Source organism: Mastigoproctus giganteus, chromosome 8, assembly GCF_048544385.1.
Source record: "Mastigoproctus giganteus isolate SK-2022 chromosome 8, ASM4854438v1, whole genome shotgun sequence".
Classification (NCBI taxonomy): domain Eukaryota; kingdom Metazoa; phylum Arthropoda; class Arachnida; order Uropygi; family Thelyphonidae; genus Mastigoproctus; species Mastigoproctus giganteus.
In genome coordinates, this window is record NC_143582.1 from 8260426 (window position 1) to 8274708 (window position 14283).

At 39.4% G+C, this 14283-nt stretch overlaps 1 protein-coding gene across 1 annotated transcript in view; it reads left to right on the forward strand.

Annotated features, from left to right (window-relative positions):
• The first annotated feature begins 12607 nt into the window (after nt 1-12607).
• Nucleotides 12608-14283, forward strand: part of LOC150081232 (glutamate receptor ionotropic, kainate 2-like) — a 51080-nt gene continuing 49404 nt past the window's right edge. Inside the window, exon 1 of the mRNA XM_090379458.1 lies at nt 12608-12951. Within this exon, the coding sequence (XP_090235584.1) occupies nt 12873-12951 (79 nt within the window). The 5' untranslated portion in view covers nt 12608-12872. The remainder of the gene's footprint in view (nt 12952-14283) is intronic.

Below are 14283 nucleotides of genomic sequence, written 5' to 3' on the forward strand. Positions count from 1 at the left end.
CCAGAATGTAAAGTGAAGAAAATTGGATTAAGAGATCTTCTATATCTTGTTATTAGCATATAAAATTTAGTTGTCGATATAAAGATCAATTTGCACTACGCATTATATACACTATGGTTTTAGTGATTACCATCATATTTCTCTCTGGCATGGGGCCCGAGTCGGTTTTTATCTGCATTGTAAAGAAGGAATGTTGGAATTCACTAAACCTGCTGCTCCATAATAGGCAGTTGCCAGAGTCATGCGATCTTGTATAATATTTAATGAGAAATGTAAAGTATAATGTTTAAGTGGCAGTTTTACTTGAAGACCGGGATAATATCTGACCATGATATTAAGGTTAATATCTGACCACGAATTTTTCAGTTCATGCCTATCGATTTTGAATCTTTATTTCTTGGGAAACATTAGTCCGCTTGTTTATATCATTGTTTGCATGCACCCTCAAGAACATTCTGGTGGCTCTGATTGGAATTCCACTGAATACTATGGAATTCAGCCACAATGTTGAATGTCTATAAACCGATAATGGGCTACTACTTGCTTATTCAGACTGTCTCAGCCACTTAAAGCTTTTATGCCATAATCTCAAGTCACCTTTGTTTTACAAAGGGCGAGAGTTGATAGACTGATCAACTCTATCAGTATTTTGGCTTTATACGATGGGAGTGCTTCTGTTTATGGAACCTCCAACAGAGACACCAGTCTGAACTGTGGTTGTTTTTTCATCTGCTTCTTTTTATCCAACATAATGAACTTTGTTCGCAGGTTACCGGTTCCGTCACGGGAAGAAGGGAGTGGCGCAACTTAGTGACGAAGCGGCTGGAACTCAGCAGTTGATGATTGGCCTTCTTACTGAAGGGGGAAAAAAAAAAAAAAAACGACGGCTATTTTCTACATAAGCTTTGGTTACTTTCCTTTGATTTATATCCTCGCGTGTAGTAGCTCAGTGGTCATAATGACTGCCCTCTTGACACTGAATTCTAAAAGCCCGTGTTCAGATTCATTAATGGCGACAGGAAAGTTTATGTTTTTTTTTAACTCTGAGTCTGAATTAGTCAGTCAGTCTCATGCGATGATATCAATGTTCTTCTTCCCGGAAACTCGGGTTTTTCGCTCAGCAAAACAGGCAAACCAACCAGAGAACACAAGCCATTTATGGACAGAATTAATTTTAATTTTAACCTCACTGGTGGAGAGAGTTTTGGTAACAGTGTAATTGCTATAATACATTGTTAATTGAAATTTACAATATACTCTAATTTAAAATTAGTAGTAGGTTTTCAGTCGCTGAAGAAACAGTTGCTTGTCCTAGAAACAAATTTAACTGGGAACCCATCAACGACCCATAACCTGACAAGTGATGCAGCCCCGATGGGGTTCGTACAACAGAACAGTCATGTGCATACTGCTCTGCATGAAGCAGATTTCGTTTTACTGGAAGAATATTTTGTCATGAAAGCGGGTGTCTTTTTTTTAACAACAACAGGTGGACAAGAACCACGGTCTGTCTACCGGGAGCACCAAGTAATTACGTTACCTCATCATCATTATCAGCCATTTTCAATCCACTGCAGGATGAAGGCCTTCCAAGCAACTTTCCAGTTATTTCTGTTTTGTGCAATGGCCATCAATTTACTATCCATACACACATGAATTTCATCTGTCCATCTCCGTCGTTGTCTTCAGGTTTTCTTCTAGTTCCTCTTGGGTACCATTCTGTTATTTTCTTAGTCCACCCGTCATCATGTCTTCCAGCTATGTGTCCTGACCAAGACCATTTTAGTTCTTTAGTTTTGATAAGAATGTCCTTTACTTGAGTTTGCTGCCTAATCCATGTGTTTCTCTTCTTATCTAACAATCTGATTCCCAATATAATTTGTTCCTTTCTTCGCTGTGTAGTTCTCAGCTTCTCTTTCGTTCTTTTGGTGAGTGCCCACGTTTCACTTCCATATGTCATGGTGGGAGTATTCATTAGTTCATTATTTTACGTTTCAGACAAACTGGGATATTGCTCGTCAGAATGTGACTATATTTCTTGAATGCTATCCATCCAAAATTTATTCTTCTCTTGACTTCCAGCCATTTATCATTATTACAGCTAATGACTTGTCCCAGATAAGTATGCGACTCCACCTTTTCAATTACTGCTCCTTCAATGATTATATCCCTTTCTGTGGCATACTTGTTCATCATTACTTTTGTTTTAGCCATATTCATCTTTAGTCCAAAATCCTTACTAACTGTGCATAACTGATTAAGATTTTCCTCTAATTCTTTGGGATCGTGGCTTATGACTACAATGTCATCTGCAAATCGTAAATGGTTTAGGTACTCTCCATTCACATTGACTCCTTTCTGCGACCAGTCTAATCTTCTGAAAGCTTATTCAAGGGCAGCAGTAAACAACTTCGGAGATAGCAGTAGTAGTAGTAGTAGTAGTAGTAGTAGTGGCATGTGATGCAAGAAAGCAAATGTATGAGCTTATGCAGCATCAGCCAAAAAAAAATAAAAAAAAAAACCACACCATTCCCTCCAAATGCCTGTCCAGTTCCTCCTTAAATTTATTCAATCTATCAACTTCCACAACGACAGATGGAAGTTTGTTCCAGCAATTAACCACCCGCTGGCTAAAGGAAAATTTCCGCACATCTATTCTACATCTGTCTTTTCTTAATTTGAATTTATGCCCCCTTAGATTCGTAATCTGAACAAGTGGAAGGATCCCATCAGAATTCAGCGTGCTCAACCCATTCAAGGCCTTATATACCTCAATCAGATCACCGCGCAGGTGCCTAGTCTCCAGCCACTGCAATTTGCAGAACTTAAGCCTCTCTTGGTAAGAGGATCCCTTCATTCCCCTCACCAATCTTGTTGCCCTTCTCTGTACACGCGCAAGTAAATCTACATCCTTCCTAAAATGAGGCCTCCAAACCTGTACGCAGTACTCAAGCCGTGGCCTGACCATTGCCTTATACAGAGGGATAATCACCTCCTTTTCCCTGCTAGCAAAATTCCTATATATCATTGACAAAACCCCATTACCTGCCCTGGCAGCCTGTCTGCATTGCTCAGAAAACTTCATATCTGCCTGCACAATTACTCCCAGGTCTTTTTCATTTTCTACCACCTTAAGTGTAGTACCACACAGTTGGTACGTTTCTCTGGGGTTATCTCTACCCATATGTAGTATTTTGCATTTGTCAAGGTTAAACTTCAGTTGCCACTTCTTAGCCCATCTGCCCAAATTATCTAGATCCTGTTGCAGTAGCACACTGCCATTACTGTCATTAACAACCCTGCCAACCTTTGTATCATCTGCAAACTTCGACATTAAGCCTGATATACCTTCATCAATATCATTGATAAATATACAAAACAACAGTGGACCTAACACCGAACCCTGTGGGACTCCACTAATAACATTAGTCCAAGAAGAGCAGCACCCATTGATTACCACCCTCTGTCTTCTAGCACTTAACCATCCTTTTATCCATTGTAGCAACTTACCCTTAATACCATTCTGCTCCCATTCTGCTCCAATTTGTACAGTAGTCTTCCATGCGCAACAGTGTCAAAAGCTTTCCTGAAATCCAAATATATGATATCAAAATTATTTTTTGCATCCAGTTCCTTTGTAGCCACATTATAATATCCTATCAAATTTGTCAGACAAGACTTTCCCTTAACAAACACATGCTGTGTCTGAATTATTGCTGCAGTCTTGTCTAGATGATCCTGCAATGCATCTTTAACCAGCGACTCCATTATTTTACCCGGAACAGAAGTTAAACTAACTGGTCTGTAATTACTCGTGTCACCCTTCGATCCCCCTTTGTGAATTGGGGATACATTTGCACATCTCCAGTCCGTGGGAACCTCCCCTGAGTCCAAGGATGCTCTCATAATTATGGCTAATTGTTTGATTAGTTGCTTTGCCGTCTCCTTTAATATAACTGGATAGATCCCATCCACCCCAGGTGCTTTTCTTACGTTTAACTTCAACAATTTCTCTTCCACTTTGCTCTCGGTTATTACAAAATCATTAAGTATCTTGCTACAATTTGATAACCTTCTGCCATTTTCAAACCTTAATAATTCCTCACGTGTGAATGTAGATGCAAAATACTCATTCAGTTTGTTTGCTATCTGAGCAGGATCATCAACAGTCGAACCATCGATGTCAAGTGGACCAATCAGATTCTTCCCCTTCCTTTTAGAGTTTATATAAGTAAAGAAATCCTTGCTGTTTTTCTTAGCATCTTTTGCCAAGGATTTCTCGTAATCTGCCTTCGCCTGCCGAACCTCCTTTGTGACCTGATTACAGATTAACTTATATCTGCCATATGCTTCTGAGTCGCTTGATAATTTATATGCATCCCATGCATTTTTCTTCTCTGTCACGAGTCTCATTAGTTCATTTGACAACCATTTAGGCCTAAACCTTGAACAATATTTCTTAATAGGTATGAAACTTTTAGTAGCTTCCACGATTAATTCCTTGAATGCTTCCCACTTAGAATTTATTGTTGATAACATCGTCAGTTGGTCCCACTGTACAGAATTTAAAAACTGTCTGAGATCACTGTACTCACCTTTACGGAAGCAAAAACCTTTTCCTTTACCCCTGACGGTAATTAAATCTTTGAGTAAATCCCACGTCAGTACACTGTGATCACTGCCACCTAGTGGTTCTTTTATCTGCAAATTCCTAATACATGAATGATCACTGCTGATAACCAGATCAAGAGTATTACTTTCTCTGGTTGCCTCTCGAACATGCTGCTGCAGAAAACAATCATCCAATAAATCCACAAAAGTCTGACTAGTGTGTGAGTGCCCAACCCAGAAGTTCCAGTCAATATCTGGGAAGTTAAAATCCCCCATTATAAGACATTCCGATTTACTAGCCCACTCTATTTCTCTGTACAATTGTTCACTGTACTCATTCAAGTCATTAGGCCTATAACACACTCCTACCCTTATTTTTCCTTTCGCAGTGCTTATCTCACACCAAACTGACTCAACAGAGCACTGTTCTTCTATATCAATTGGGTGCACTTCTTTTGATTTTATGTTTTTCTTAATTAACAGCATAACACCTCCTCCCTTCCTATCCTGTCTATCCTTTCTGTACACATTGTACTCCCCAAATTCCAGTTCTGCATTCCTTATATCTGTGTGACACCACGTCTCTGATATCCCAACAATATCCGCCTTTGATGTCTTGACCAACACTTCAAATTCATCAAATTTATTTACTATACTTCTAGCATTGGTATACATGCAAGTATACATGCACCTATTCTTATTCTTAATTACTCTAACACATCCCATATACCCACCTGTTTCACGATGACTGCCATCCGTCCCTGAAACCCCCAACACCCCTCGCTCCAGGTCGCTACTTATTCTAATAGAAGTTGTGCAAGAATCACCTTCACCTCTGCCTACGGCTACTGTTAAACTATTAGTCCTTGTATCCCCCCATGATATCAGTTTTCCGACCCACCTAACACTGATATTGTGTCTCCTTGTCGAACTCCTTTCTCGATTTTAAATTTCCTACTGTCTTTGTCTAGTCTAATAAAGGAGGTAGCACTCTCATATATTTTCTTCAAAATCATAATATGTGGGGTATCTATGCCTTGTCTTTCCAGTGTCCGAAACATTGCCTTATGCTCTATGGAGTCAAATGCCTTTTCATAATCTTCAAATGCCAGGCATAATGGTGTTTTATATTCATTTGCTTTCTCCATTAGCTGTGATATTACGTGAAGGTGATCCATAGTTGAGAATCCTGTCCTAAAGCCAGCTTGCTCTTTCGGTTGATTCTCATCAAGTATTCTTTCTAATCTGTTAGTAATGACCCTTGTGAACGACTTGTAGATGTGGGATAACGAGCTAATTGGTCTATAATTTCCAATTTCTGATTTATCTCCTTTCTTATGCAGCAAAACTATAATTGAATTATTCCACTGCTTAGGCGTCACACCTTTTCTAATGCTTTTTGTGAAGAGTCTTGCCAATTTTTGTGTTATGTCTCTTCCTCCCAGTTTAAAAACTCTACAGTAACTTCATCCTCTTCCGGGGCTTTCTGATTCTTCATTTTCTTCAATGCATGTTCTACCTCATCAGGAAGAACATCAAGTATGTAGCATGTGTTACTAATTTCGATCCATCTTCCCCATGCTGGTATTATTCCCTCGCTACTTGTATAACTCTTTATAATAGTCTTCTGCTATTTGAATTATGCCTTCTTCTATTTATAAGTACACCATCGCTATTCTTCAGTTTCAGTATCTGCATTTTTGTATTACTGCTGATTTAAGTCCTTTGTTTTCCCTTAATGCGTGTTCTACGTTTCTTCTGTTAAATCTTCTTATGTCCTCTCTGAGTCTCTTTCTAATGGCCTTGCATAACTCAGTATACTCAATTTTCTCCTTGTAAGTGTTTATCTTGATCTTCATTTGTCGTCTTCGGTTCATCATGACAAGTGTTTCTTGACTAATTTTTTTCTTCTTTGGATTTCTGTTGCCCTATAGGTTTCTTGGGCTTTATCACTTTTAGAAAGTTGTAATATTCCTCGTCGATATCTTGTTCCTGAGCAGTCTGCAGAAGCTGAAACTTGTTCTTAAGTTCCAGTACATACTGTTTTTTTTACATCTATATCAAGTGTGCATCTTACCATTCTGTGATCACTTCCAACATTTACCTTGTTCAGGACAGTAACGTCATTCACAATATTCTTCTGTTAGTGAGGATGAAGTCGATTTCATTAGTTGTTAATCCATTTGAAAATGTTCCATGTCCACTTTCTGTTCACAGTTTTTTGAAAAAAGTGTTCATTACTGACATTCCTCGAGATTCTTCGAATTCCACAATTCTTTCACCTTCTCACCAATTCCAAAATTTCCTATAGTTCCTCTTTCTGCGCCGTTTTATCTCTTTACAACCTCAGCATTGAAGTCCCCCATAATAATGGGGTAGTGAGGTTTCTGTTCATCTAAAAGTATCTAAATTTCGGTGTACATTTCGTCAACCTCTTCATCATCATGGCTCAATGTTGGTGCATATATCATTATTACCTTTAGTTTGTACCTCTTAGAAATCCTGAGTAGTAGCCTTGGCACCCTTGATGATGTACTTTTCAATTCCAAAATATTGTTTTTTATATCTTTATGGACAGAAAGCCAACACCACCTTCGCTCTTTTCACTGTTTCCATTGGTGTACAGCAGATTTCCACTTGATAAACTTATGATTCATTTCTTCTTCTTGTTTCAACCAAACCGATGATATTCCAATTCACATTTTCTAATCCCTTTTCCAGCTCTATTAACCTGTCTTCACTGATGAGCGATCTTCCGTTGTAACAAGCCAAGTTCAGTTTCCGTGCATGGCAGCCTGGTCGTACCCAGAGATTCTTAGCACCCCACTTGCATCCACTCTGATCCTCTCGCTGTCGTAAGAGGGGGAGTGAAAGTCGCTGTGGACCATTTCTTTCGTCGTGCTGTCATGTGCTGGTGGGTTTAGTCTTTTCCTCTTCACGCTGACCAGGCGTCCTGAAGAGAATCCCTTTGCAAGATCGTTGCCACCTAAGTGACGTAACAGGATTTACCATCGAGAATATGTGCATGAGTGGATTTTAGAGAGGCAGGACTTCTCCTAAATCTTCTGAAATAGAAAGATATTGGATCCCTCAGTGTACACAGAATACCTGTTCCCCTATAAGCACCCATTACGTTACCTACAGACTGTCAAATTTTAATGAAGGGTAAAGAGATCATAATTATTAACTTAGGGAGTCTAACGATATTAAACGAATACGATCTGACTATTTGTTGGATAAAAAATGCTGCGAAATAATTTAGAATATGTTTATGTCTTCAGTTCTACCCAGACATGATAGGAGCAATTATAAGCAGAAAGACATGTGGATTAACTCAAGACTTGAGGGAATTTGAACGGCTTTAGGGGAAAATTTTTTTACATGTATGTAAAAGGAATCTGTTTTGTAGAGACGGTAAATTCATTTGAAAACTCCAGTGCAAGGATTTTTGCCAACTTGATTAAGGATAACTTGAGTATTCAGGGAAACTGCTAGTTAGGTTGGAGAATGGTAATATAAACACGCGTTTATCTGATGAAATGTGGCAAGCAAATTCTTGCACACATCTCAAGAATTCTTTGTTGTGTCCGCAACAGCTGATATTGGCAAGATTTTCTGAGGGTTGCAATGATTTTTCAAATGAGCTGGAAGATAAAGCTACGGAAACCAGATTAGGTTTCAAGGCGCGTGTTGGGGTAGTAAAATATAGAAGAATACTTTGTCTTAACTATTTCTAATGTAATTTCAGGAGCCTTATCAACAAAACGGGTTAATTGGAACTCCTGGTTCGGACAGCTAATGGGGATGTGATAGGGCTAACAATAACGTGCTGGCACTCGGAAATTGAGGATTGCGAGTTCCATTATAGTATGCATAACGTATTTAGGAAAGATAATGAAGATAGAAAGGGTGGTGTGGTCATGATCCCTATCAAAAGGTAGCTTAAGCACCAAAAAACTTTTTGCTGATCCTGAAATTATCTGCCCGCATGGAATCGGTGTGGTGTGAGTCAGTTGGAACCAAATGTATAATAGAAGTGGAAATAATCCACAGACTAGAAGATTTGAATGGTATTACGAGAGCCTCTACACACAGATGGAATGGACAAGCAAGTGTGAATGTCTTATTTTAGGTGACTTCAGTCTACACCTAATTCATTGGAATAAGTGGGACAGAAACTCGATTTTGGTGACAATTTTTTTAAAATAAAATGTATAATTATTAATTGCACCAGAACATTAGAGGATGACAAATATTCTTGACATCATCAGTACCTAATAATCGAATCATATCACAGTGCTTAAAGTACATGAACGTTTGGTAGGTAGTGACCACGCAGTCGCTAGCTGGAAGACGAAGAAAGATGCAATAGTTAAAGGTAAAGGAAAACGGGGTTTTAATTTTGGAAAAAAGGTGATTATAACAGTTTAGGCGCTACATGAGGTCTATTAATCGGCTGGATTGCAGAGATTCCTTCGTGAGAAGACTCTTCATGATGAGGAGAAACTGTGCCAATAAGGCTGAGCCATTTGAAATTAGCAATTTCCAAATTACAGATCACTCTTTATTAGAAAAAATTTCGAGCCTAAAGGTAAGGAGGGGCTACCGTAGTTGATGAAAGGCTTTCTGAAGGACAAGTGCTGTGTGCCCTTGAGAAAGTATATTTTAACATCGAGGTTAATTCTGAGGACATCATTGGACTCTGTTAAGATTCCTTTGGAATGTAGAACTGCCATCGTAATCACCAATACATAAAAGCGGTTCTAAGCCTAATGCCAGTAAATGAGACCGGTTAGTCTGATTTTAGTGTTAGGGAAAATTTTACAACCAGTGACAAACAGGTGACCTTTAAGTAGACATGGCATTCTGATGGACACACACTGCATTGTTTTGTAAAGGAATATTCATTTTTTACTGACCTTTTAAGTTATTTTGACAGTTACCCATGAACTGGTGTAGGTATTTAACTGGAACAATTTCGATATGCACTGTTCGGCCACTTTATTAGTGGCAGCCCTGCTGTGCACACAAATGGTTTGTCCCACAACATTGCAAGTCACATGACCACAGTTGTGGATATAAATGCAGCAGAACAACCTTTCTAGTATCAGTTAAGCTTAAACACTGTAGCAAGAATGTGTAAAGGAGTGATCTCAAGGGGACTTCGAACGTGGCATGGTAGTAGGTGCAAGACGTGCTGGACAAAGCATCTCTGAAACGGCACTTCTCCTGAACTTTTAACGAACCACAGTTTTAAGGGTGTATCGAGAGTGGTGCAACGAACAGAAAACATCTCTCAATGCCACTCCTGTGGAAAAAAATCGCTTGTTGATAAGAGAGGCTAGAGGAGGATGGCTAGAATTGTGCAAGCAAACAGACGGGCCACAATGTCGCACATCACGTCCGAATACAACCTTGGTGCGCAGAAAAAAACATCGCAACGGACCACTAGTGGCACTTTGTCGCGAATGGGCTACAACAGCCGACGGCCACATCGCGTACCTTTGTTATCAGTGAAAAACAAGAGAGAACGCCTTCTGTGGGGACAGTAACACCGGCACTGTACTATCGAGGATTGAAAAACAGTTGCTTGGTCTGACGAGTCGAAGTTCCTGGTCCATCATGTTGATGAAAGGCTCAGAATTTTGGCGAAAACAACATGAATCCATGGACCCGTCATGTCCGATGACTACTGTGCAAGGTGGTAGGGGCAGTGTTATGATGTGGGGAATGTTTTCTTGGCACACGTTGGGTCCATTGATATCCATAGATTCATGTCTGAAGGCCACATCGTACCTAAACATCGTGGCTGACCAAGTGCATCCATTATGTTGACAGTTTATCCTCAGTCAGATAGTTACTTCCAGCGAGATAATGCGCCGGGGCACAAAGCCCGAATCACTATGGATTTGTTACAGGAACGTGACAATGACTTTTCTTTGCTGCAGTGGCCCGCTCAATCCACGGATCTCAATCCTACTGAACATCTTTGGGATGAGCTGGAACTGTTCGCTGCAGGCCTGTACCTCCGTCGAATTTCAAGGAACTGCGTGACACACTCATGTCTGCATTGTACTCCATTCCTGCACAAAGATTTCAGCATCTTGTTCAATCCATGCCTAGACGAATTCAGGCTGTTTTGAAGGCTAAAGGAGACTGAACGCGCTACAAGGTATGTGTACCTAATAAAGTGGCAGCACAGTGTATTTTATTCGGATTGCAGCAAAGAATTTAGGCCGTCGTGCGTAGCACAGTTGGTAGAATTGCCATCTTCTCCTCACCGGGTGGGGAAAAAACCTGAGTTCCTGTCCCTGCGATGACATGAAGAACTTTTATGAGCCTTTTTCACAACATGGCTGAGGTAGTCGGTCTCAAACGATGGTAGCCTGCATTTTTCACACAGTAAAACAGAAAATCGACCACAGAATACGCGCAATTTACAGACGGTTTATAAGGTGGCAATATAGCTTTAGTTGCTGATGTTCCTAAGCCGAACAAAAGAACAACAAGGAATATGACTGCCTTCCTCGTAAGAGATTACTGTATAAGCAGGAATATGTTAAGGTTACTGTAAAGAAGGGTGATTACATGGCAGAGGATTGGGGTCAATTAATACTCTTCAGAGTGGTGTAGCGTCAGAAGTTTGTTCTTGGATTTATTAGGCACAACAGGCATCTGTGGCCATAGTGCGCCAGTCAGAAGTGGGATCCCACGAAGGACCAGTTCTTGTACGACTGTTGTTTCTGATTTTCATAAACGACATCGATGATGGGATAAAGGCCGTGATATCTAAATTTGCAGACGACGAGAAGATTGGGTGAGTCGTTCATGTTTAGTGCCAAGCAGCGCTCCTTCAGGAAAACTTGAGCAGGCTTCAAAAATGGTCAGGGAAATATAGAAATGGCAGCCATGTTTTAATGCAGCAAAATCAAGGTATAACTTGGGGATAGCAAAGTCAAAATGACTTATTCACTTTGTGGGGTTGAATTAAAAACAGTAGAGGAAGAAAGGGATCTGTGTGGAGAACGACATTAACGTTATGGTAATTCCTACTTCAAGCAAGGACATTGAATCCATCAATCAGTATTCGGTATGTGACTCAACGTGGTCACCGTTATGGCCTATCAGAAAAGAATTACGACCTTATAATCATATAAAAATTATAAGTTCGAGATTCCAGGAACAATATTTATAATTTGAAATTGTAATCAGAAATAATTATAAGTGTTATCACCGAATAAAAGAAAAAGAAAGCTTAACATATAGCTTTTACATAATCTGGTTTATTACTGTTATTTTTTTGTTTATTCAAATGTAAACGCTTTTAATTTACAAAACAAACTAATAATAATTTAAATAAATTACATGAATGCAGAGATGAAAATTTTAAACCAAGGATTCAGTATGCAACTTGCATGGGTTAATAAGTCGAGAAGAAAAAAATCCATATTTTGTTTAGTTAATAATAATTACTCATATCTTTTATTTGTAGACAAAATATTCTCGAAAAGCCAACTATACATAATTTCGACGATATTTTGGTAAATGGAATAATAACTGTTTGTGAAACTGTTGCACGTGATTTACCAATGAAAAATAAGGATATATGGATCCGTGAACACACACATTTGTAAACCATAATATATTTCCCTGTAGAGAGCAGTTTCGAATGAATTTCAACAGAGTGGAGCATATTTTCTTTCAGAAGATAAAGATATACGTTAGCATCTAAGGAATGGCGTGAGATTACGTTGGCTTACCACATCCCCCTTCTAAATCTAAAAACTTAGACAGGGGAAAGAAAAAATTTAAGGAGTGAACAGTCTTTTCGCAGGAGAATTTTCAGGTATCCTCTTAACCCTTCCGCCGAGCTGCATTATAAAATTCCTCGTGCCATGCTCGGTACGTTCAACGCAACTGGCCAATCGAAGATGAGCGCTCGCGCGCTAAAACGACCCGCGTGTGTTGTCTTCTTACAGTGCGGCACAGTGTGCGAAGTCCGATAGACGACATCCCATCAGCTTCTTCACTCGAGTCAGTCGGTGATCTTCTCCTGCTTGTGGATGTGTGGATTCTGCGACCCTTTCCTCGTGTAATTTTAGAAACATTTTGGCTGTGTGAGAGAAGGTGTTGCACATAATTTCCCAATGACGAATCAGGAAAGCACGTAGCCCTATCTGCTAGCTGATGGATCCCGTTGAAGTGGTGTCTGGACTCTCAAGATAACATCTCGTCATCTTAATTACAGCTCAGTTTTCAAGATGAGCTCCATCACCTTGTGGATTGCATTATTTGGGATCTCTATGGTCACGAAGACTTCACAGGAGCTTGTCCAGATAGGTAAGTTAAACTATGAACACGGTAGGTATCGGTGTCAAAGCCAGATTTTTTCTTGGAGAAGAATCACTACACTCTACTCAGAGAGCGTCTAATTCACTGCTTCCTAAACATATCAAATTCAATTTCTCATATTTACTGGAAAGAGTTTTTTACGTATTTTGCTGTCTGAATCATTCATTTTCTTTTAAGGAATAAAAGGATATGTTAGTGTAAAATCAAGGCATGAGTTGGAAGAGCTTATGAAATAAATAGTCTGTATTCATGAACTCTCATGTATCTAAACATAAGATCAATCCATTCACTGAAATATCTATGTAATATTCATCAGTATTCTTCATCTTGTTCATCCTAACGTAGGATAAGTTCTGTATTCGCCATATGAAAAGAGAATTGCATGTTAATTTTTAAAGAGAAAGTTTTGTGTCCTCTCTTTCATTTTGAGTTGACATTTTGTATGGTATAAACTCTTCGCTTAATTAATGGATGATAACTCGCGAAGACTACGTTCAGACAGAGTGTTGTCGACTATCGGAATAAACTTCTCTGTTCTCTGGTGGACTTACCTGTTTTTCTGTATGAAAAACCCAATTTGCTTGGAGGAAACCTTGCTTCAGCAACGGAGTGGAAAACCCACAAAAGTTCCCCACACCATTAACGGGATTCAAATCCCTTCTGGGGAGCACACATCCCATAAATGTCAAGTTTTATTCCTTCGTTGATTTCTGTTGGTGTGGAGATTGCGAAATTAATGCAAGTCACGCTCCTATCAAGTGATTACAAAGCGCTTGCTCTCCAGAAAACTGGCATTTTGCTATATTTCACTTAAATGGGCGTTATTTTCTCTTTATATTCCCCCCTCCCCCCCATATACCAAAAATTAACAAGAGTGGTTTTGGGTAATGAAAGGATTGTCATTTGGAAACTTTTGAATGCGCGTCAAGTCAAAGATCGATATGTTATCTAAAAACAGTATCTTAACGGACTGAATGTTGAGAAAAATTTTACTCAGCTTAATTTAAATAGCTGTCTCATGCCATGTAGTTACTTTATTAGGCACACCTACCCATTAATAAGTAGATTGTATTTCAGCCATCAGAGCACCCTGGATTCAACTTCGCGTGGATTAACGAGGTGTCCATAATGTTCCCCAAGGATTCTGGTTAACCTGGACTCAACTACTTCTCTTGGTAATTCAAAATTAGATGGACGCTGATTGGTCCTCCTTAGATGCTCAATTGGGTTGAGCACCGGTTGAGGAGATTGGAGTAAGCCAAATTCACTCTCAAATTAACGGAACCAGTTCTGCACAATTCCAGCCTAGTGACATGGCAT